We start from the raw sequence: 26293 nt of genomic DNA, 5'->3' as shown, positions 1-26293 counted from the left end.
AGATTGCCTAGTTGCCTTGCTTCATCTCTGTCAACAGATGTTTCAGCTACAAACCATCTCTGCAAAATGCATGATGGTTTTCCTGGGCCACATGGCCTCCATGGTTCATGTCACACCACTAGCCAGATTGCATCTTCGCATTCCTCAGTGGGCCCTAGCTTCTCAGTGGTGCCAGGCGACTGAGCCGCTCTCACAGAATATCTCTGTAACCTCATCTCTTCTGCAGTCACTCCACTGGTGGATGATTTCTTCCAATCTATCCAGAGGTCTTCTTTTCCATTTTCCTCCGCATCACCAGGTACTCAAGATGGATGATTTTACCTACGCTTGGGGAGTGCGCATGAGTGGCTTTCAAACACAGGGTTATTGGACTTCCAACAAACGCAAATTTCACATCAATTTGCTGCAGCTCAGAGCAATATATTATGCTCTAAAAGCTTTCCAACATCTCCTCACTGACCAAGTTCTCCTTTGCATGGACAGCCAAGTAGCGATGTACTACATCAACAAGCAAGGAGGCACGGGCTCTCTTCCCCTTTGTCAAGAGGCTCAAAAGATTTGGCTTTGGGCGACCACCCACAATCTTTTTCTGCGAGCAGTCTTCCTTGGCAGACAACCTCAGCAGAATTTTCCAAACTCATGAATGGACACTCAGATTGACAACTCTTCAGTCCATCTTTACACAGTGGGACACTCTCAGGTAGACTTATTTGTAGCTCCCCACAACCACAAACTGTCCCGCTTCTGCTCCAGGCTTTATGCTCCTCACCGCCTGGAAGCAGATATGTTTCTTCTGGATTGGACGCAATTGTTCCTCTATGCATTCCCTCCCACGCTTCTCATCTTGAAAACTCTTTTCAAACTCAAACAGGAGTCAGCCACCATGATACTCATAGCTCCTTGGTGGCCCAGACAACATTGGTTCTCCCATCTATTTCAGCTCAGCACCAGGGAACCCATACTTCTTCCAATATTTCCTAATCTGCTCACACAGAATCAAGGAGCTCTTCTTCATCCCAACCTGCAATAGTTACACCTGACAGCTTGGTATTTCTCGGGCTGACATCATTGCATCTTTCTATTGCATCTGTCCACACTATTATTGATGCTTCCAGGAAACCAGCCACTCAACAGTGTTATCAACAAAAGTGGGCTTGGTTTTATTCCTGGTGTCTCCATCATCATCATCATGATCCAGCTTCCTTGTCATTGGAATTGGTGCTGGATTATCTCCTTTATCTCTCTGATTCTGGTCTTAAATCTACATCTATCAGAGTCCATCTCAGCGCTATTACAGCTTTTCACATGCCAGTCGAGGGAAAGCCTCTCACTGCTCATCCATTGGTCTCCAGATTCATGAAAGGGCTTTTCAATGTTAAACCACCTTTCAAGCCTCCACCTGTCATCTGGGACCTTAATGTAGTTCTTTCCAGGTTAATGAAACCACTATTTGAACCGATGGCAACAGCTCATCTCAAATTTCTCACCTGGAAAGTAGTTTTTCTCTTCTCCCTCACTTCTGCCAGGAGGGTCAGTGAGCTACAAGTGTTGGTCGCAGATCCACCTTTCAGTTTTTCACCATGATAAAGTGGTTCTACGCACGCATCCTAAGTTTCTACCGAAAATAGTTACAGATTTCAATCAGTCCATTGTTCTTCCAGTTTTTTTCCCTAAGCCTCATTCTCATCCAAGAGAAATGGCGCTGCACACTTTGGACTGTAAATGTGTTTTGGCCTACTACATCGATCAGACAAAGCCTCATAGAACATCTCCCCAACTCTTAATCTCATTTGATCCTAACAAGTTTGGTCATCCTGCCACCAAATGAACAATATCCAACTGGTAGGCTGCCTGTATCTCATTCTGCTATACTCAGACCAGACTGCCTCTAGAGCAGTGTTCTTCAACCTTTTTTACACCTATGGACCGGCGGAAATAAAATAATTATTTCGTGGACCGGCAAACTACTAAGACTGAAATTTTTTTTTAAAAACCATCGCCACCCCGTCCCCACGAGGTCTGTCCCACAAACCATCTGATCCCATCCGCACAAGCCTCAAATAGTTATGATTTTATATTGAACATATTTTATTAAAGTATAAAAAGAAACAATATTCTATACAATTGTCATTTTACAAATACAAATAATACAGGGCAAAGATCAACAAAACCCCTGTCTCCCCTCCCCTTCACATATATCCCCTCTACTATCAAGAAAACTGAATAAGCCAAATTATTACAGAATGCTACACAAATATCATGTAACAGAATACCACAGTCACACAAGACAGGAATGGTGTTAGGGGAATGGAACTAGGGCAACTGCCCCCTGGTCAGAGAGAGCCCTAAGCCAGCTAGAAGCTAAAGAAGCACTGCCTGGGCTTTGCACTCCCCAGTTATGTCTAGCAAGATACATATTTCAAATCTGATATATTTGAATCACAAGATAGAAATAAAATAATTTTTTTCTACCTTTTGTCGTCTCTGGTTTCTGCTTTCATTGCCTTTTCACTCTCTTCCAGCCCTAAGAACATAAGAATTGCCACTGCTGGGTCAGACCAGAGGACCATCATGACCAGCAGTCCGCTCACGTGGCGGGCCTCTGGTCTAAGACCAGCACCCTAACTGAGACTAGCCCTACCAGCGCACGTTCTTGTTCAGCAGGAACTTATCTAACTTTGTCTTGAATCCTTGGAGGGTGTTTTCCCCTATAACAGCCTCTGGAAGAGCGTTCCAGCTTTCTACCACAGAACTTCCTTACGTTTGTACGGAATCTATCCCCTTTCAACTTTAGAGAGTGCCCTCTCGTTTTCCCTGCCTTGCAGAGGGTGAACAACCTGTCCTTAGCTACTAAGTCTATTCCCTTCAGTACCTTGAATGTTTCTATCATGTCCCCTCTCAATCTCCTCTGCTCAAGGGAGAAGAGGCCCAGTTTCTCTAATCTTTCGCTGTACGGCAACTCCTCCAGCCCCTTAACCATTTTAGTCGCTCTTCTCTGGACCCTTTCGAGTAGTACCGTGTCCTTCTTTATGTACGTTGACCAGTGCTGGACGCAGTACTCCAGGTGAGGGCGTACCATGGCCCAGTACAGCGGCATGATAACCTTCTCTGTCTCTTCAGTCCAGCATCTGCCCCTTCCATTCACTGTCTGTCTTTCCCTGCCATCTCTCCTCCTGCCCCCCCCCCCCCCCCAATTTGGTCTGGCATCCATCATCTTCCTTCTGTTCCCCTCATGTTCTGGCATTTCTGTCCTTCCCTCCCCCCCTGTGGTTTTTAGCATCTCTCTCTTCTCATTTCCTCCACTCAGATCTGATATCATTCTCTGTTCTCTCTTCCCTTTTCTTCTCTGGTCTTCCTTCTCTATTTTCTGCCTCCATCTAAATTAAATTCTTTCTTACTATTTAGTCCCGTTTCCCTCTTTTCACTGTGTCTATCCACAGCTTGTCACTCCTTTCCCTCACCCCTCCATTATCTTACTATTTTCTTCCCCCTTTATTTATCTCCTCCTTCCATCCAGTATGTGTTCTTTCCCCACTTCCATTCAGCATCTGCTCTCCCCTCTCAACTGACATCCATCTGCCTTTTGCTCTCTCTCCCTTCTTCTCACTTCCATCATCTGTCCCCTTCTCTCTCTCATCTCCTCCATTCCATCATCTGCCCTTTCTCTCTCTCTCCCCCCCCAACTTCCATCATCTGCCCCCTTCCCCTCACCTTTGCGGGTCACTTTCTTTCCCCTAAGGGTGGCTCATGTCAGAGGGGAAGCTTTGGCTGAGCAGAACCGCTTGCAAGGAACAGTGGAACTTACTTGATTGATGTCGATGCTGGGGCCCGTTGCCGTTTGAAGGAAAAAAAGGGACCTGCAAAGGCGAGAGGAAGGGAGACCTCCAGGAAGCTGCTCTTTTCCTTCCTTCAGCGGCCCAAGAGTCCAGACCAACAGCGGCAGCTCTGTGTACTTTTAACTTCGGCACAGAGCTGCCACCTAAGCAGTAGTTTAGCGCGGTTTCATGAGGCAGCCTCGGGGCATTTGCTAGGCTGGCCCGCTTCAATGATGCGATGTGGGCCGGCCTAGCAAAGGCCCCGAGGCTGCCTCATGAAACCGCGCTAAACTATTGCTTAGGGGCAGCTCTGTGCCAAAGTTAGAAGCACACAGCTGCCGCTGCTGGTCTGGAGGTGCGGAGACAAGGCAGGAGGCAAATGCGGTGGAAGGCAGGAGTCCCGGCACAGCGACTGCAACAGGAAATTGCAAGTCAGCTGACACCGGTCTTTCGTTGCGGCGGGGACCGAATCCTTTGCGGACCGGCAAGATTTTTCCGTGGACCGGCGGTTGAAGAATTGTGCTCTAGAGAGTTATGTCACTACTCTCAAAGTCCGTGCTATGGCAGCTACTATAGCTTTCCTCAGATCTACTCCTATTGAGGAAATCTTCAAAGCTGCCACCTGGTCCTCAGTTCATACCTTCACTTCACATTACTGTCTGGAATTTTTTTCCAGACGGGATGGGCACTTCGGTCAGTCAGTTTTGCAAAATTTGTTTTCTTAAAGGCCAACTCTCCCTCCATCCCTTTCTAGTTAGCTTAGAGGTCACCCATTAGTGAGAATATGCTGCCTGCTTATCCTGGGATAAAGGACAATTAATAAGAACTTAAAAAGCAAAACAAAGCAGACACAGAGGGCACTTACATACGTAACAACAGCAGGTCATACGTAAACTGTTAACTTAAAGTAGGAACACCAGCCAACACAGAACACCTCACACATACTCACACAGGTACAACACAGGAACAACACTAGACAAAAGTGACACATTAGGAGTGTATACAGGGCAGAATGTAGGGACTAAGAATGTAGCTAGCAGCAGACACAGAAGAACACACTTACTCGCACAATTACAAAAGTACCAGTAAAGAAGAAAGGACTACAAAATTAAAAAAAGGCGAACGACAATGGAAGCAGAGGGAATCCAGAAGATGAGCTTTCCGGTGTTCTGCACAGACTGTCATATGTATGACTACCTCCCCTCGAGGAGACAGTCATATGTATGCAGTCGGTGTCAGGAGCTGAAAAGCTTGAAGAAGGAAGTCAAACGACTAGAGAACAAGATACAGGAGCTAGAAGGATTCTACACCAAGGAGGACCCAATCAAGACAGCTGAGGACTTCATGAGTGAGAGACACATTGAAGAGGAAGTCAGGGAACTCGAGAAATTCATTGAGGAAGCCTATAGTAGGAAGGTGGAAGAGGACGAACTTCAGGTGAAAGATGAAATTGCACCAACATCAACATGGAAAGGAGAACAAGAAACAGAAGACCCTGAAGAAGATGCCCACAGAGGAACACCGCAGGAGGGGGAGGAAATGGATAGTCAATGCCCAGAAGAAGCAGCGAAGCACACCAAGGACATTGACCTGAGACTGAAGCGAAAATTTTTTCCCCGTGCCATTCTCTAGTGTTCACGTCAAAAGCTTCCCTCTGACTCAGCTTTCTGTTTCCGCTTTTGACTGAGTAGCGCTTTGCCGATCTGAAGTTCTGTTGATGCCAGGGGTAGAAGGAGGTCCGTTGCCGATCTTAAATGTCATCGCGGGGAGTGGGGGAGGGATCTTGTTGCCCAAATCGGAAAGGTGAGGAAGGGAGAAAGATGGACCTGTGGTGGATGGAGAGATTGAGAGAAGGGGGCAGATGATGGAAGTGGGGATAAAGAGGAGAGAGAAGAGGGCAGATGATGGAAGTAGGGAAAGAGAAGAGGGCAGATGATGGGGGAAAAGGATTGAGTTAGGGAAATACTGAAGGGGGTGAGGGAAAGAGGTGGCGAGCTGTAGGTAGACAGTAAAAAAGGAAATTGATGAGAGGGTAGTTAGAACGAAATCTAGATGGATGCAGAAAATAAATTGAAAAGGAAAATGAGGGAAGAAAGGGATTGTAGAAGAGAGGTGTGAGAGAGGGAAGGAGAGGAAAGAGATGCCAGACCAATGAGGGTGAAAGGAGAGATGGAAGGGGGAGGCATACAGTTTCTAGAAGGGGCATAGAAGGAGAGAAGATGCCATATAGGGAGGGGCAGAGAGATGGCAGACAGTAGATGGAAGGAAGACAGTAACAAGAAGATGAGGAAAGCAGAAACCAGAGAAGACAAAGGTAGAACAAAAATTTTCTATTTATTTATTGCTTTAGGAGACATTGCTTTAGGAGACTGTTTCTGTGGTGTTGCATTTTATGCAGAGTCCAGCTTCTTGCTGGTTCAATCTAACCTTTGTCTATGTATTTCTATTTTATCCCCCCTTATACAAAACTGTGGAGCGTTTTTTAGCGCCAGCCGTGGTGGTAGCAGCTTTGATGCTCAGAATTCTATGAGCATCCGAGCTGTTACCGCCGTAGCTAAAATTCACACTACAGTTTTGTAAAAGGGGGAGGGGTTAGTTTGTGATGATACTAGGCGAAGGTGTTTTCTGTGTTCTGTGTGTTCGAAAGACATGGTTTTCTGTTAGGATTGACGGTGTAGGATTGATCTGTACTAGTCTGGCTTGTTTAGTTTTACAAAGGGTGTATTGATGTACTGCTCACTGCAATATGTAAGATGCTGCCTTTTCCTAGGTACTCATGTGTGACATATGACTTGTTACTAAAAATCATGTTTTTCGTACAGATGGGGAGGGGGGTGCCAAAAAATGATGGGCCCCGGGTGTCACATATGCTAGGTACGCCACTGGAGGGAAGGAGATAGAAGCTCTTAGGAACAGTAGGAACTAGCTGTTCGCTTGCACGTCTGGGAATAAACTACGCATTTTATTCACCCACTTGTAGCTTTATGAAATACAGTGGAACCTTGGTTTGCGAGCATAATTCGTTCCAGAAGCATGCTCATAAACCAAATTGCTCGTATATCAAAGCGAGTTTCCCAATAGAAAGTAAGGGAAACTCCCTTGATTTGTTCCCACCCTGCCCACCCCCACCCCCATGGCCAGCAGCACTGCTCTATCCCCCGAGAACCGGCATTGCTCCCCCCGCTCACGAAGGCCCCCCACACAATCTGGCATCCCCCCTGCCACGATCCTGCATCCCCCATGCACCCATCCACCCACCCACCCAAACACATCGCTTACCCTCCATCTGGCACCCGGCACTGTCATGTCCTGTGCGTTGGTGCCGGTGCCGGGTACCAGATGGAGGGTAAGCGATGTGTTCGGATGGGTGCGTGGGGGATGCCGGATTGCGGCGGGGGGAGGGGGGGTGCTGAATCGTGGGGGGAGGTGCTCATACATCGAGGCAAGCTCGGTGTCCGAGGCACCAATTTTGTGAATGTTTTGCTCGTCTTGCAAAACACTTGCAAATCGGTGCACTCGTAAACCGAGGTACCACTGTATCTGCTTCTTCTGAGAATGGAGAGGCAAAGATGTGCAATTCTACATGCTCTCATATGTGTTTTACAAGAGGCAGAATTATGCATGTCCTATCCTGAACATCTCAACTTCCATGTCCTTTCTAAAATGGGGCTCTTAGGGCTTTACTGTACAGGGACTTTCATTTAATTAAAGAGGATAGAAGGACAATCAACAACAACAAGAGACACTGTTCTATCACTGGAACTATGAGTCTAAAACTACATTGTTCTCTCGTTAGAATTCCTTTCTGTATACACAAAGCCCTTATTGGCGATTTTCCATTTATTGCTTAGTTGTATAAACATCTGTTAATATTTGGTTAGTCAAATAGGTTAGGTGCTTGATTATTGTGTTAATTATTTCATGCATTGTTCTCTCATATTGACCTTGCTTTTTTGCTCCTTACAGAGACAACTTTATGAGATCCTAGATGGAATTTCTTATACAATTAGAGACTTTTCTCCTAGCATCTGTTAGCACAGAAAATAGGGTAGTGTGAATTATGCTTAAAATCATTCTCTTTCAGAACAGATCAGATCTTGTTCTCAGTTTTCATGTAAAATTTAAGGGTCATTGATTTGATATACCGCTGTTCTGTGGTACAATCAATGCAGTACTTTCTCTGTCCCTAATGGGCTCACAGTCTGTCTTTTGTACCTGGAGGATTCTGTGACTTGCCCAAAGTAGCTTTCCCCATGTCTGCTTTAAACCAGTTCCAGTTTCCCTGGTTCTCTCATCTCACTGAACTAACCCATTAGGCTTCTCTATGTAAGACCAGTGCATGGATAGTTCCATTTCAGAAGTCAAAGTAGTAGAATTTGAAAAATTTTCGTAAATCCATTCAATATTTGCAGTTTTAAAGAACCCAATTTAGGACAGATCACTCTTGTGATGTGTCAGCATGCATTTTCATGATCTTAGTGAACATTTTTATATAGCCCTTCTGCAGTATGCATAGCTCCAGAGCTATTGCAAAATAAATAATTAGGTTAAAAATAATGAAGAAGGGATCTTTGGGGGTTGCAGCCTCAAATATTTAAAAGATCATATTGAGGTAATTCTGTAAGGAGCTGGTATTCTAGTCATTTATGTGGAGAGGAGGAGTATTATAAAAGGTTCAAAGAAGGTCAACCAAAATGATTACGGGGATGAAATTCCTCTCATATGAAGAAAAGCTTAAGAGGTTAGGGCTTTTCAGCTTGGAGAATAAATGGCTGAGGCAGAATATAATAGAGGTCTACAAAATCTTAAGCAGAGTAGAACAGATAAGTATGAATCAATTGTTTACTCTTTTAAAAAGTACAAAGACGAGATACAGGAAGCAGGAAATTAGGCAAGATGGATCTCTGGTTTGACCAAGTATGGCTATTCTTATGTTCTAGCATGAGCAAGCACACGCACATAAATTACAGAATACTGTAATTTATGCACATACTTCTGCAATCTAGGCACAAGCATTAAGCCAGCTCTGTGACTGGCATAAGTGCTCATGCATAAAACATAACACCTACATTTAACTGGTTACACTAATTTGCACTCAGAGAAAAGTAGGTGCCTACTTTCCTTTATAGAATAGGATCCAAATTGACTTATTCTTGGGGCTTAAAAATAGATGTCCTCTTATGGAATTGCCTTCCTTCTAGATAAAACATACATTCATGATAACTGTTTATTTTCTTTTTCTATTTCCAGTCATATAATGCATTGTTCTGTGAAACAAGTGCAAAAGAAGGATCTAATATTGTAGAGGCAGTTCTTCACCTTGCTCGGTATGTTTATTTCAAACGTTTTCTGTTTCAGTCATTAATTTATAAATTGATTTATATTTAAGTAATACTGAACATTTTCTTGGTTCAAGAGATGGGAATCAAAAGGGTGATTGGATTTGTAGAAATAGGAAATTGAGGACACTGAAAAACCTTCAGTTTCTGTTCACTAGAACAAGTGCATAAGATGCTTATCCAGTTCTCAATTCTCTGTAAATACCCTGGAGGGATTTGGATTAATAGCTAACTTGCCATGTGATCCATTTCCTGGAAGCCAGGATCTTAGAAGCTGCAGTGTATATACAGACATTGGAGAACTCTGTAGTGAACAAATAACTCCTGACAATGTGCACCTGTTAAAATGAAAGCTTTGCCCAACCTTGAGGCATTGCTCATGTGGTTTTAACCCCTGAAAAGTGTCTGTTCAGTTGGATTTCCTGGAAATTACTGCATGATACAATTTTTTAAAAATGCATAGTAAAAACCCTTGAGTATACAGGGCTATGTTTGTAGTTGCTTCTAGGAAACGCTACACCAAAACTTTTAAAGTTCTGTGAATAGTATTTTAAAGATATGCTAAATTGTGTGTGTGTGTTTGTATAAAATTCCCCAATTCTAAAGGCCAGGTCTGACAACACCCCCAGCTTTCCGTCACCGTCCCCGCAGCATCCATATAAGCCTTAGTACTGTAATATTTAGCTTATTCCTTTCTTATAAGTCAAAGATCCTGCTGCTGAACTAGAGAAAAAGATGTTCAGCTGGCACGGCTTTGTTTATAAATTTTTATCAACACAACTAATATACTACTTTATCCTAAAGCAAAAAATAAATAAATAGAATTTTTTTTTCTACCTTTGTTATGTGGTTTTTGCTTTCCACATCTTCTCATTCAATTCCTTCCATCCACTGTGTGTCTTCTCTCTGCATCTTCCATTTGCTGTTACTGTGCCTCTCCCTTCACCCCCCCCCCCAATTGGTCTAGCACCCATCTTCTTCCCTCCGCTCCCCCATAGTCTGGCATCTGTCTTCTTCCCTTCCAGCGTCTTCTCCCCACTCTGTCTTCCACATTTCCCTTCAGGGTCTGTTTCTCTCTACCCTCTTTCAATGTCTGTTCTATTCCTTTCTACCACCACCCTTCCCTCCCTCCTTTACCATCTGTTCCTTTCTACCATCCTTCAGCTCCTCTCGTGTGGCCTATCTATCTACCTCCCTCCCTCTTATTTTCGTGGCACGTTACAATGTAATTTGTGCAAGCCGCTGGAGCCTGCGAGCTCGGTCCCTGTCCCATCCCCACAAACCATCTCGCTTCTGTGTTCCTATTTTCCTCATTTCTAATATCTCCCCTATGTATCTGGCATTGCCTCCCTCCCCCTGTGCCCATATACCTCCCCATGGCATGTCCCCTTTATGTCTCTGTCCCTATGTCCCATGCACATAATTTCCCCTCTTTCTGTTACCTTCCTGTGTCCAGATTTCCCCTATCTTCCTCTTCCATACCAGTGTGTCTCTTCTTTTCAACCCCATCTAGCTTCTTTCCCTCTTTCTTCCCCCACCCCTGCTTCCAGCATCTGGCTCACCTGCCTGTCTTCCCCTTTCTTTCCTGCTGTGGGTTTCTTTCTTTCCCTCTTCATCCCCTTGGCCCAGAATTTTTTTCCTTTCACTCCCTCCTTCCTAGTTTGAGCCGGGAACACACGCAATCATGCGGTCCAGCATCCCCTACCCACCCAATCGCAGCGTTTAGCCTGCTCCCTCCCTCCACCTCACCTTATATTCCGAGTTTGCCGGCTTTCTTTTTCCCGAGCCCCACGCATTCAAAAAGATGGACCAGCCTCTTTAGAGCCCTTCTTTTCCACACTCCTCCTTCTTCAGAAGATATTAACAACAGATGCTTCTATGTTCACCTCGGGAGTCCACCTTGATGGCCTCCACACTCAAGGCAGCCAAAATCTTCAAGAGAAATCTCTCCACATCAATCTCCTCGAGCTGTGAACAGTCCACAATGCTCTCCATGCCTTTCAAGATCACCTTCTCATTCAAGTAATACTTTTCCGAACAGACAACCAAGTAGCCATGTACTACTTGAATAAGCAAGGAGGGACAGGCTCTCACCTCCTTTGTCATGAAGTGATGCAAATCTTGGACAATCCCTTGTAACATATTCCTCAAAGTCATTTACTTAGCAGAAGAACAAAACACTAGCAGACAAGCTGAGCAGATTCCTACAACCTCACAAATAATCTCTCAACTCAACTGTGTTATGTCAGATATTTTCCAGTTGGGGAACACCAATGATAGATCTCTTTGTTTCTCCTCACAATCATAAGCATCCATTGTTCTGTTCCAGAATATATAATCCCAATTAGAGAATGACACGGGGACAAATTTATCTCTGCAGGAACTCAATTTCCCTATCCCGTCCCCATGAATTTTGTCGCTGTCCCTGTCTAATTCCTGTAAGATCTGCCTTAACTGCACAAGCCTCGAACACTTATGATTTTAAAGTGTTTGAAGATTGTGCAGATGAGGACAGAGCTTGCAGGAATGGGGCAGGGACAGAAAAAGAGCTCGACGGGATGAGAAAATGAGTTCCTGCAGGGACGGGGAAAAATTTGTTCCCCGTGTCATTTTCTACTCCCAACCACCTGGAGTTGCATGCCTTCCTTCTCCTACCATGGGTTCAGTACACATGTGTACATATATTTGCCTAAAATAACAGGTCTGAAGACTTTATTAGCACATTGTTTGAAAGACTGGCAAAGTTACTACAAAGAGGTTAAAGAGAGGGTGGTGGGACAGGAGAAAGAGGGGAAGGTATAGTGAAAAATGGCAAAGGGGTGAGATACATGCAGCTCCCTCCTTCCCTCCCTTCAGTGTTTTTCTTAAGGCCATATTTCCACATCCACACCTTCTCATGTGCATTCCACATGCATGCACACTTCATCTCCCACATATTACCTCATCCCCACATACACATATCCCTCCCCTTGTTCCATTCCCCACAGATTGAGAGTTTCATTTTATAAACAACAATTGTTCTAGGCTGAGCATGTACACTCTGTGGAAATGTTTATAGCCTCTTAACTACTTGGATTTTTAGTGACTTTAATGTTTTTGTATTTAAGACAGCCAAGGACTCTATAAGACCACTGAGGAAGGCATTTTAATTTGCTGAAGCATGGCCTGTGTTGGGTCATTTTTATTGTATACATTGTTTGGTTTCTATCTTGTGGGCTGCTTGTGATTGAATAAACCCTTTGTGGATTGTTTTTAAGTTATTTGGACGCTTATTAAATTTCAAACTGGTACATCCGATTTTTTGTTCCAGTCTTTTTGTTGTTTTAATGTTTGCTTTCACCCAACTCTATAATTCTCCATTGACTTAAACTTGTGTTCTTATCTGTTACTTTGCAGTGAAGTGAGGAAACGGAGTGACACAGAAGATGACAGGGGATCTGTAACCAACTTGTCAGGGACATCCTCCAAAAAATCCTCTCAGATGAAGAGCTGCTGCAATTAATCAACTTTTCATTTGCTGAGAGCATTGCCTCGGATAGCCACCAATTTAGCCACCAATAATGAAGGATAATTCTGTGGATGTTAAAAAAGAAGGAAACATCTAAATGTTGTCTCTTAATGCTGTTGCTGCTGATTGATCGTGTGGACTGCAGCTTATTTTTACACACACACACCATAAATGAAATGAAGTAATTTGGGGATAGACTCTCACATTGCCTATATTCTGATTTGGATTAAGCTGAACTAGCTCAAATTTTTATTTGATTCTCCAAACTGGATCTATCCTGACTGTCAGAATTGGTATTTTGTGATCTGCCTTGTGTTTTCTGATGTGAGTCAACTTGTGTTTGCTAGGTGTGCATGTGTGACAAAGAGAATAACCTAGGGTTCAAGCAGGAAGATTATTGCCTCATGGAAACACAGCAACCAAATCATCAATCTTATTGGAACTGGTGATCAATTAAGCAAGTGATTCATAGGTGACACCTGATTAAACATGACTCATTTGTAGAAAAGTCTTCTCAAGTTTGGAGGATCATATCTAGGTGAAACATCTGGTTTGGAAGTGCCCTGGACTGGACTTAGATCGATTGACTATCACACCCACACCTGGCATATGAAGACTCCATGGAAATAAGACTAAATTAAAATAAAACTTAGTTTTATACACTGGGTCATCAACCAATTTGGAGCTCGACTTGGTTAACATTAAGAATAGAGTAATACAAAAGTACAGAACAAAAGAAATCTAATTTGGAAAAAGTAGAATTATTAATTTCCAAAATGTTTGGCGAACAAGACTGTCTTCACAGCCTTCCTGAAAGATAAGAAGGGGCCTAAGCTTCTTAGCGAGAATGGCAAGTTATTCCAAAGCTCGGTTAGTTTGTAGGAGAAAGAATGGCTAAATTTTCTGATAGATTTGATTTTGCCCTTAAGGGAAGGAAAGGAAAGTTTTAATCTCTGAGAGCTCCTAGCCAGATGAGATCGGCACACATTCCAGTCCAAAGGGACAAAAGTGATACAGAGGCCAAATAAGATCTTGAATGTAATACAAATGCATTTAAATTGAATTCTCAAATGGACTGGAAGCCAATGTAATTCTCTAAGGAGAGGGGACACATGGAAAACAGCTCCTTGCTAAAGATTCCTTTCAATTTTGCCATGCCATATGCCTTGAATAAAATTCCTGAGTCGGTACATATAATTCCCTCTCTGACCTTTTTCAAATGGAGGCTAAATCCTACCTTATTGAAGCTGCTTTTAATCTGAACCCCTTAATTTCGTTTCTCATGTTGCTTTGTTTTCTTGAATAGATTGCAAGCTTCATAGAACAGGAATCGTCTGTGATATAGTCTGACACAGGGGCTAAATCTACTCCTGCATCTTTGGTCTTTATATCAGTTCAGATACAGGTTTTATAGCATTTTTATTTGACTGGTCTAGTTTTGTATTTCAAGTGTAACACTGAGAAATGTGTGTTTAAGAGTCAAGGTTATGAAATATAGTACATGTACTTAAAAATAGGGAATATATCAAAATTATAGTATATGCCAGCTCAGTGCTGCCCCCCCTTTTTTTAATGACAAGCCATGGGTGCCTGAAGTCACTTTTTAAAAATGTAATCCTCAGCAGGCTGGTACAAAGAAATTACAGTTTATTTATTGGCATGCCTGATTAATCAAGTAGTGTTTGTATTCATGTTAAGAAGTAGTGGATTTATACTATACAATACTGCAGGCAATATTTGGTTATCTCTGCAAACATTATCCTGTAATTTAACCTTTACCACTCCATACAGAGAGGTCTTTGAACCGAGCAACTAGTGTATTGTTAATACACAGCTAGCTGCTGAGGTCACTAACACATTGACAGTGCATTGACTATCTTGTCATGCAGTTTTATCAAAATGTAAGATCTGCACATTTTCATTGGGCTGCTTGTAAAATAATTCCCTTTAGGGTTAAGGTTAATATGATGATGATCAATTCTAACATTTATGGTTGAAAACAGAATCACAGAATCTTCAGTATGAGAAATTTTAGTAGTTATCGAATTGAAATTTGGGCTGAAATAAAGGCCAAATCTATCTCTCCACATTAAAATATCTGATATTGAAGACAGATTTGTAGCTTTTTGGATAAAAGCTGAAATAGTATAGTCCAAAACAAGTTTGGTGAATTCCTTAAAATATTTACAGGCTTGCTTATTAGGCAACTATAGTCTCACAACACATGGGTGCTGTGCTATCAGTTACTGTGACATCTTTACAGTTTGTGCTAATTTCTGCATTAATTTCTTAAAGTGGAAGGGGGCAGGAAAAGGGTGAGAAATTCATCTAACAGTTCACATGGAAGTAGTTATTGTGCATTAATTTTAATATGGAGAATAATGTGGTGCATTTAACTGAATGACAAGTTGTTGGAATGTCCACAACATTTATTATATAAAGGTTTTGCAATTACTGTGTGTTAAATTTGGCCATTAACCCCCAGTAACTGTAAAATCTGAACACTTTTTAGTAAATAGACCTCGAAGGTAATAAAACATCATGCCTTGGTAAGAGGCCAATATTAAGACCACAGTAAATAGTGGGCATAAATTTTTAGTGCTGTTCTTTTGGTACCACATACATTTTTTATTTAACATCCAATATAATGTAATAAATGATGTGCACAGTGCCCAATAGCTAGATTTATACAATAAATAAGATAGTAAAGTCAGCTTTGATGTTGGCATTTAATTTCATTTTCACATCATTAAAATCTAGATTAATTTAATACCCATGTTTTGTTTTTTGGATACCAGAAGTACATCATATGTCCTTACTGGATGCATTTTAAGTCTGATGGTCTGGAATATAAAATATTTGGGCTGAATTCCCTTAGCTAGAATTCTTTTTAAATCTTTTTTTTTTTAATTTATTTATTCTTTATTACATTTTCATAGAATTTACAAGATAACTCTTGTTTCAGAAACACAGAAGAAAGTAACCTTACGTAACTTTGAACAAATTAGGCAACAATATCTTTTCTTTAGGCCACAATAAACTCAAGGAGAAGATCGAAAAATAGTGAAGAGAAACAAATTAGAAGTAAGTAGTGAAGAGAATTGACTTAACAGACTGTTCCCTCTATTTAAAGTGCTGTTCTTTTATAGCTAAACATTCCCTGCCAACAGTCTCTTTAAATCCAGGAAAGCTCATAACTACTCGAGTAGAAAAAATACATATTATCTCCAAGGTATTTAACCATACATTTACATGGATAAGCCAAAAGAAAAGTTGCACCCAAGGTTACTGTTTCCACTCTCATGGCCTAACATAATTTTCTTCGCTTCTGTGTTTGTCTGGTAACATCTGGATAGATCCAAGCTTTTTCCTCAAAGAATAGAACTTGTAAATTATGAAAATACAATCTAAAGATTGCATTCACATCTTGCTGGAACACAAATGAAACCAATAAAGTAACTGTCTCAGAAATATCAGATATCGCAGTTTCAAGCAAGTCCGTAAGATTCAAAGGCTCTTCAGCAATTAAGTTTTAAACACCTTCCTCTGGAGTGGCTCCTACGTCCTTCTTAGGAGGTTTATAATATATACAATATATATGACTAACAGGTGGATATTTTCAGGGGAATATCTCAGTACATCAATCAAATGCTTGTTCAGCATTTCCATAGGTCCGGAGGGGAGAGTGAAACCTCCCAGTCCAATTCCTCAGCCTCTCTTCCCACTGAGGATACACCGGACGCTCCTCCAGTATTGAGTCGGGAACTCCCTGGTACGGCAGTAAACTCTAGAATAGAATGTTGTGTAGGGGTTGATGTCCAAATTGCAGGGGATTCAGTTTGGACCATCCCTTTGCACTTCAAATGAGGTATATTTCAGTTTAGAAGAAACTCCGAGCTCCTCTGAATGATCTCCTTCAGAGACGCCATCCTGGAGCTGCCGCCATCTTAGAACTCCCTCCCCCATCATCTTTTTAAATCTTCAGTATTTACAAACTTACTTCTACTAGGTCAATATACTTAATGTAATATAAAAATAAATATACTTAATGTAATATAACATACTGTTCTATTTTTATATTAATGTAATTTAAAAATAAAATTAGATCCTCCATACCTAAGTTATAAGTATTCTGAGGACAAGCAGGCATAATATTCTCCCATGTGAGTGACGTCCTCCACGGAACCTGGTACAAACACTACCAAATATACTGTCACTTTAAATTTTTTTAAGGCCTGCCAGAACCATGCGTGTGTCAGTGCCTTCCTGCTCGATGTTGGCTTGTGGGACCATCAGTTCTTCGTTTTCCATACAGTTGAGAAGCTGTGTCTTCAGTGTTCTCTTCAGCACATCAAACATTGTACTATTTAAGAACATAAGAATTGCTGCTGCTTTTTTTTTTTTTATTTATCAAATTTTCAACATTATCATTTTTACAGATAATAATAAAGAAAGGAAAAGTTACTTGAAAATAAAATATTTCAAGTATTATTCATTATCTCCTCTAGTCCACATAATGGGAGAATACATCCTGATATTAATTAATCAATATATTCAAACATAATCATGATCCAAAATATGTTTGGAGTCGGGCGCCCACTGTGCTACACTTACCAATTGATGTTGTCGAGTCCAGAAATGGATCGGCTTTTGCCTAAGGCCTGAATCCAATTCCTGTCCCGACCTCAACTCTAACACAGTTTTCTCTGGGGTCAAAATCTTCATCCTCGACCTCGATCGGGAAGTCTCAGCTAACTCTTCCCCTGGGACACCATTATCCTTGGTGTCTCCATCAGCTACGATTGCTAAGCCAACCCTTATGGACATGCCACCTCTAGAACCAGTGGGTCTGGTGGATCTGAGGATCTCCAGAACACGTGTTTTGAAATCGAGGCAACACTCTCCCTCAAGGTCACCTTTCTCAGAGTCTATAGCCACATCAATTGTACCAGCTCCAGTGGTCTCGGTGCCGGCTTTGCAGAGTATGTTGGAAGTTATTCTGCATCAGGAGTTTGGTAACATGCTTGCCAAATTAACTCCTGCCTCGACCCGCTTCCTGCAGGCCAGCCTGAGCACTCAGCAGTAATACAAGGAGTCGAGTTCTTGAGAGTGCCTCGAGAAACACCAACACATTCTATACAAGGAGTCAAGTCCTTGACAGTACCTCCAGAAATGACAAATCACTCTATACAAGGAGTCAAGTCCTTCAGAGTGCTTTGAGATTAATCTGTACACTCTGCAAGGAGTTGAATCTTTGCGAGTGTCTTGAGATACATCTGCACAAGGAGTTGAGTCCTTATCAGTATCTCGACTTTGATCTCCAACTTCCAGCCCTACCTCTATGCATAAGGCATTGCCTTCTTCAAGGCACAGGGCAACGACTCCTCGACATTTCTCATTGAGATTGCATTCGAGATCACTGCCTCATCTTCCGAGGCACAGTTCATCTCCACACCATCTGTATTCATCGAGACCCAGATCCTCTTCTCAAGACAGACCTTGTTTCTTGAGGCATAGACAATCCTCGAGACAGCCACCTTCCTTCTCGAGGAAATCTACGACAGAACCACTTTCGTCTGTCGAGTCCTGTGTTTTTTCATCACCAGCTGGTTCTTTTTTGCCTATGGATTCAGATCTCAGGCATCAATATTCCACCGAGGCTTCACCCTCTTTCTCTGCCATGAGACGTACTTCGAGGGGTTACCGGTCGCCCTCTTCTGCTTCGATGTCCTTTACTCAATTTTTATGCCAAATGTGTATAGATCTTAACATCACTTTGCAGTCTGATTCATCATACTCTATGGAGTATTTGGAAGAACTGGGTATACTTCATCCTCCTACGGATTCATTAAAATTACCCATGAATGGCATTCTCACTCAAACTTTCAAAAGAAATCTTTCTACACCATATTCTGTTCCTGCTGTGCCAGCGAAACTGTAATCTCGATATCAAATGGTTCACTGTACAGGATTTGAAAAGTCTCAACTATCCCATCAATCTCTTCTTGTTGGGTCTTCCTTGAAAACAACTAATCCGGCCAAGGTCTATGCCACAGTCCCACCTGGCTGACAGGGAAGGGCCATGGATAAATTGGGCCGGCGCCTGTATCAGAATTCTATGGTGACAAATAGAATTTTAAATTACAACTTTGTCTTTACATCATATCTCAAATATTGGGTCAGTACTATGCCCACTTGTTTCAAGTACCTTCCAGAGCATTGCCTGGCGGAGTTCCATCATATGCATTCCACTCTGGCACAACTTCACATACACATGGTCCAGACTGTATATGATGCTTTTGAGATGTCTTCCAGGGCCACTGCTTTCTCGGTGGAGATGTGCCGTCTCGCCTGGCTCCACACCATAGATATGGACCCAAATCTATAAGATCGACTGGCCAACATCCCATGCCAAGGCAATGAGTTGTTTGATGACTCTATTAAGGCAATTACAAAGCGCTTGTCTGAGCATGAGAAGCCATCTGCCTCCATCATCAGATCAAACCCGAACCCTTCTAAAGATAAGGGTTATACACCTCCTCCATCTTCTCAAAGGCGTTTTCCTCAGAAGGCAGCACCTGATTCAAGGCCGCCTCTTAAGAAACAGCAGCCTCAACAGCAGCAATGGCAGTAGCGTAAACCTCAGACTCCTGCTGCATCTAAGCTTTCTCAGTCTTTTCAACTAGCTCACACAGAGAGCATAACCTTATTCGTTCTACCTCTCTCATCTCTTTTTTCCATAGGGGGGTCATTTCTATCAAGGATGGGACCTCACTTTCATCTGGGAAGACCTCTCTCTGCACTTCCTTCTGATTACAAAAGAGTATCCTTTCAGTCTTTCTGGACCACCCTTTTTCTCTCAGTTAGCTTAAGCTCTGCTTTGTCTCCATATCATCGAGGAGGTTCCTCTGGAATAGCAGAACATGGGGTTTTACTCCCATTACTTCCTTGTCCCAAAGAAGACGGGGGATCTGCGACCTATCCTGGACAACCTCCTTGTCAGAGATTAATTTTGAATGCTGTCTATAGTATCATTGTATCCTCTTCTGGATCAAACCGATTGATTATGCTTCCTGGATCTCAGAGGCTTACACATTTTTATTCCTCCAGCCTCTTACTAGCTCCTCAGATTTTGGGTGGGAAATCATCATTTTCAATACAGAGTGCTGTTTTTTGGCCTAGATCATCTTCCAGAGTTTTCACCAACTGCCTGATAGTGGTGGCAGCAATTCTGCGCAGCCATGGTCTCCAGGTATTCCCATACTTGGATGACTGCCTCATCAACAATTCAACATCTCAGAGGGTTCTTGTAGTGACCCAACGGATTATTTGGTTCTTCCAACAATTGGGATTCAAAATCAACTTTCCAGAATCCCAGCTCCAACCCTCTCAAAATCCTACAGTTCAAGAGAGCTGTACTGGACACTGTGCACCTCAAAGCATTCCCTCCTCAACAATGTCAGGATTCTCTCATTCAACAAAGTGTCATACCTCACTTCACTTTCAGCGAGACACATGATGGTTCTCATAGATCACATAACTCCTTTTGCCAGACTTCATCTCAGAATTCCTCAGTGGATCCTGGCATTTCAGTGGACACATTCTTTCGACCCACTCTCTCAGCACATTACAGTGACTCCTTCACTGAGACAGTCTCTCCACTGGTGGATGCTCTCTTCCAATCTCTCCAGAGGTTACTGTTTGTAAACGCCCCTCATCAGAAGGTCCTCACAACAGATTCCTCGACCTACGCTTTGGGGGCTCATCTTGATGGTCTCCATACTCAAGGCCACTGGTCCACCACAGATCATCAGTGTCACATAAATCTGTTGGAACTCAGGGTGATCTTCAATGCTCTCAAAGCTTTTCAGCATCTTCACGATCAAATAGTCCTCATTTGGTCAGACAATGAAGTTGCCATGTACTGCGTCAACAAGCAGGAAGACACAGGATCTCTCCCTCTCTCACAGGAAGCTGAAAAGATGTGGAATTGGATAATCCTTCACAACACCTTTCTAAAAGCGGTCTATATTCAAGGAGAGAAAGACTGTCTGGCGGACAAATTGAGTCGTCTTCTGCAACCTCACAAATGGACACTCAATTCCTCATCTCTCCATCACATTTTTTTCTCAGTGGGGGACTCCTCAGATACATCTATTTGTGTCTCCCCACAACAACAAATTGCCTCAATTCTGCTCCAGGATATACTCTCCTCATCACCTCGAGGCAGATGCTTTTCTTCTGGAATGGATGAATCAGTTTCTATATGCATTTCCTCCATTTCCTCTCATTCTCAAGACACTCGTCAAACACGAACATGCCACCATAATTCTGATAGCTCCTCAGTGGCCCAGACAACCATGGTTCTCTCTTCTGCTTCAACTCAGCAGCAGGGAGCCACTACTTTTAACAGTGTTTCCCTCTCTGCTTACACAGTCAGGGGTCTCTACTTCATCCCAACCTGCAGTCTCTACACCTGACACCTTGGTACCTCTCAACCTAACTGCCACTCTACAGTTTTCTCAATCTATCGAGGACATTTTAGAGGCTTCTCGGAAGCCTACCACTAGACACTGTTACTACCAGAAATGGACTAGATTTTCTGCTTGGTGCACCATTCATCACACGCAGCCTCAATCCATCTCCTTGTCTTCAGTTTGGATTACCTGTTGCATTTATCTCAATCAGGTCTCAAATTCACATCCATTCAAGTCATCTCAGTGCAATTGCTGCTTTCCATCAGCCTATAGCAGGGAAACCCCTTTCTGCTCATCCTTTGGTTCATACTTTCACCTCTCATTATTGTCTGTATTCTTTTTCCAGACGGGATGGCCATGTCGGCCAGGCAGTTTTATAAAAGTTATTCTCCTAAATTGCTAACACTTCCACCATCCCATTCTGGTTAGCTTGGAGGTCACCCACATGTGAAAATATGCTGCCTGCTTGTGCTGGGATAAAGCACAGTTACTTACCATAACTGGTGTTATTCCGGGACAGCAGGCAGATATTCTCACAACCCACCCACCTCCCTGGTTGGCTTCTTAGCTAGCTATCTGAACTGAGGAGACGCGCACCCTACCTTGGGCGGGAAGGCACTCGCTCATGCGCGTTGTGGCAGTCGCAAACTTTCTAAAAGTTTTACAAGTAAATCTGCTTTCAAGGCTGTCCGCATCGGGGCTCTGTGGATGACGTCACCCACATGTGAGAATATCTGCCTGCTGTCCCTGGATAACATCTGTTACAGTAAGTAACTGTGCTTTTTCTCTTCTTGCTTCAGTAGTGTACATTGTACTTGATCTTCAGCATTATGCAGCAGCAACTTCTTGTTCTGTTCTATTTTGAATTCTGTTACTCTTTTTGCTCTGTTCCTTGCATTAGTTGCCTTTTCTGTGAAGGAATTCTTGCATTTGTTACTATATATTCTGTCCTTTGTAGCCTTATATCCTGATTCTTTTTCACATAAATATTTATGTATTGTTTTTCTCTTTAAACCATATTGTATCTGCCTCCATCTCATCCAGTGTGTATATATTTAGGCTCCTCCATCTGGTCTCAAATGGTTTATGATACAGTAACCTCATTTGCGCTTTTCGCTTTGTATCTTTTTGTAGCTCTGCACACATCTTGATTAAGACCTGTTTAGTAAGCTATGCTAGGTATTTAACAAATATTTTAGTGCACAGAAGGTGTTTAACATGCATTAAAAACTAGTTAATGCATATTAAAATTCTAATTAATTACTGAATATGAGATTTTATTGAAGTGAATGGGAAAGGGACATGGAATACAGCTTAACAATAAACACTTGTTAATATTCTCTATGCTAACTGCTAAAGTGGAAGGTAATACAGAATAGTTAACTAAAGGGTATCCCAATTAGAGCACAAGTTTTGAATTGGGCGCTATTTCTGTTCTGTTGTTTAAGTGGGGCTGAAAATGTTATAGCTGTCAAGTAGACACATTGCGATTAGTAGTCATGGATTGCTATATGAACAAACAACACATTATTATGAAAACTTATTACAAATGGGAGAGTTTGCTGAAACAGTTTGCAAATTATGTGCAAATTGTGTGCAATTTTTGTTTGACAAAATGCACCAAGTCCAGGAACCTCGATTCACCATAATTCACAGCAATTGGACATTTCAAAAATCACCATGCAGTGAATTCTCAAGAAAGATCTGATTGCTTTCAAGGTTCAACTGACACAAAAACTGCAGCCAACGGACCACCCACAGTACTGTGCATTTATCAATTGTGTGTTGGAAAACGATGAAGTAGATAGCAGTTTTTTAGAGAAAATTATCTTTAGTAATGAGGTGTACTTTCACCTTAATGGGTACATGAACAAACAAAACTGCTGAATTTGGGCTGAAGAGAATCCTGGAGTGATTCTTGAAAATCCAACACACTCACCACGAGTCATTGGTGCAGATTTTGGGCCGGTGGGATGATTGAGCTGTACTTCTTTGAAAATTTGGCCATCGATGCACTGACAGTGAATGGCATACGTTATAGCAACATGAAAATGGAGTTTTTGTGGCCTCAAGTGGACCATATGGATCTGGCGACGTGGTTCCAGCAGGGCGGTGCAACTTGTCACCCTGCGCATGAAACAATTGAGTTGTTGCAAGAGAAATTTCCTGACCGTGCCCAGAATTGGTCCACCAAGATCATGAAGTCTGACACTGTGTGACTTCTTTTTTGGGGGGGTTTGCGAAGTCTTGCATCTACACCAACAAACCAACAACAATTCTTCAGCTGAAGGAGGAGACTCAACACACCATTGTGGGAATTCAGCTGCAATTAAGACAAAATGTAATAAAAAATTTTGTCAAAATATTGTGCACCCACAGAGTCATGGAGGACATTTGTGTGTACTTTATATGAAAATTAAAATATCAGCACTTTTCAAATAAATTATGCCTTTTATTAAAAAATTAAATCTTGCGCTTTTGTTGGGACACCCTTTACATCTTAGAACAGGCTTGTCCAACTTTTTTCTGTTGGCTGCTTTCTATATTTTGTACGTTTCAGAGGCCCAAAACATTAATCTTCATAATTTGCCACGTTTCATTAAATAGTGGTAAAATACAATGATGTATCATCCCTTCCCCAGCCTTCACCTAGTCTCTCTCACTCATGTAACCTCCCTCGGCCTTCACCCAGTCTCTCTTGGCTATATAACTTAACTCATTTTCTTTTCTCTCACCTGGCTTTGGCTGCAAAAGAAACAGCGGAATTTTTATTTCTCTATCGTGACTTGACTCTCTGCAAACTTGAGCCACCCAGTGCCAGAAGTTTGGTCTCAAGGTTTCAAGGCTTGCAAGATCAACCTGAACTTCGCCATGCAGCTTTTGCTTATAGAGAGCTGGGTTGTGGAGGGGAAGTAGGAATCCTACTGTAATCACCACAAGAATTGCCAAGCTTCCGAGGGCCAGAAAAAAGCACTTTATGGGCCTGGTTCTCCATTTTAAACTTGCGTGGCAGCATGGTAGGAGCATCCCTGCCCCACCAATATCACATCAGGAACAAACCACATATGTGCCAAGGGTAAGGTAGCTTAGGATGGGGTGGGGGGTTGGAATGGGAAGGATCATTAGTAGATGGGGATGTTATAAAGACTGTTGGGTCAGTAGTGATGCTGAGTGGAATGGTTAAGTGTACCTGCATTAACTACTGCATTGACAGCATATGGTAACTTATTTTGTGCTAACCGTAAACTATGTTCGTGCCGATAATCTGCCCATGTCCATCACTTTCCTGCCTCCAGTCAGTGCTATTTTTAATATGGCTGCATGGTAAATGTTACTGTGAATTATTTCATGTGGCATCTGCTATTAAAAACTGGTTCCATAGTATCTAGAAAGAGAATTTTACTGGCAAACTGAAAAATATGTCATAGATTTTTACTGAAACTTCACATTTTAGCAAAGATATTCAGTAAAGTCTTGTCACTTTAAACTGAAGATATTAGGGCCTGGTTTTGGTAAAAATGGCACCAGTTGCATGTCAGTCATGCTTAGGTGCTGTTAACAGAATCATGGCTACCGGCACCTAAGAAAAAAATGTAGGTGTCAGTAATGTAGGCGAGGGTTGTAAAGGCCTACAATACCAGTGCCTACACTTTTTTTTTGAGAATCGGGCCTAGCGGCACCTAAGATCATCTCTGCTCCAACTACGCCTGCTTTGACCTTAGGTGCCGCTAGCCACCATGCTGTAGGCACAGTTCCGACGCCTACTCCAAAAGGTGTCTAGTGGTGCCTACTTTTTTTTTTTTTTAGCAAGTTTTTAATTGGTTTTAAATGACATGGTCAATTACCATGCCAATTAAAGTCAATTAAAACAATTAAGTTAGGCGCCAGTAGGTGCAATCAAGGCACCTACTGACACCTAACTTAGGGCCAGATTCACCAACCTGATCGATCGAGCCTGATCTGGGCAGCTCCGACAAATTCAGCAAAGTAAAATATGCAGATGGGGGCGATTCTCAAGTGTAGATTCTCAAGTGCAGATACTTAACTCACTGTGCTTTTTCTCATGCTACTGAAAAGATATGTATATGTCCAGGTTCCCTCATTGTTGGTCTGTGTTTATCTTATTTTACAATATTTAGCCTCACATTCAGCCTCTGCTCTAGCTTTGTATAGTGTTTTTTTTAAATCAGCAGCCTTCCTTAATTACTCTTAAATTTAAGATTAAGGGTTGAAGTAGATCAGGATTTTGAAAAGTAAATTTTTATGATATGTATTATAAAAGTATTTTTAGATAAAAATTTGTATACAAAGTAAAAACAGGGGGAAATCTTAGATCTTCACAATTTTGTCAGCTATCTGTTTTTCTCTAAAACTTTGTTTTTGCAAATATTATTGCTTTAAAAATGACCGGAACCCCTAGAGCACATCGCATATTCAGGGAACACATAATGCCTATAAAAGAGCCGTCTATACACATCTACAAAAATGTGTTTTTTAAAATTTGTTTGTAGATCCAATGGTTTTATTCTCTTTTTGTCTTGTTTATTTACTTGGAGGTTTTAAATTGTTACCTGATTTCTGAATACATATATTTATTTTTAAAGAAATGCATTTTTTTGCATTTCACTCTGCCAAATATTCCCTCCCCCCTTTACAAAAGCATAGCACAGATTTTACCGCCAGCCGCAGCGGTAACAGCCCCTGCACTCATAGGAATTCTATGAGCGTCGGAGCAGTTGCTGCCATGGCCGGCGCTAAAAACCATGCTACGCTTTTATAAAATTGGGGGGGGGGGGGGATTGTAAATAAAATTATTTTTATGTAGGTTACACAAAAGTATTATTTTTTTTGTTAATGTATTCTTTTTATTTAAGGCTGTTTGCTTATGGTATCCTTTTATGAAGACAAAATTTATTCCTAGAGAATCTTTAAAAACTGATTACAACTTTCCATGTGCTTATGTAGCAAATTTTGGGTTACTTCAGCCAATGTTGCTTGCATAATTAAATAAATAAATATATGATAAGATGTGTGCATTTTTTCTCCCATCAGCTTTCCATTGTTTCTTTGAGCTTCTAAGAGCCCCTTATTAGCCACAGTAAATGCACCGATGTCCATTCAATTTGGTGCATTTACCATGGCAGCATCACTACC

The 26293-nt window shown here is 41.9% G+C and overlaps 1 protein-coding gene across 4 annotated transcripts in view; it reads left to right on the top strand.

The window, feature by feature from the left end:
* Positions 1-20375, top strand: part of RASEF (RAS and EF-hand domain containing) — a 214242-nt gene extending 193867 nt beyond the window's left edge. For all 4 annotated transcript variants that reach the window (XM_033927395.1, XM_033927414.1, XM_033927404.1 and 1 more), the window contains exons 16-17: positions 9066-9142; positions 12551-20375. In XM_033927395.1, the coding sequence (XP_033783286.1) occupies positions 9066-9142; positions 12551-12656 (183 nt within the window). In that variant the 3' untranslated portion in view covers positions 12657-20375. The remainder of the gene's footprint in view (positions 1-9065; positions 9143-12550) is intronic.
* The last annotated feature ends 5918 nt before the right edge of the window (positions 20376-26293 follow it).

The sequence above is a fragment of the Geotrypetes seraphini genome, chromosome 1 (genome assembly GCF_902459505.1).
Source record: "Geotrypetes seraphini chromosome 1, aGeoSer1.1, whole genome shotgun sequence".
Lineage (NCBI taxonomy): Eukaryota > Metazoa > Chordata > Amphibia > Gymnophiona > Dermophiidae > Geotrypetes > Geotrypetes seraphini.
Note: the sequence above shows the minus strand (reverse complement) of the source record. Positions and strands in the feature narration are given on the sequence as shown.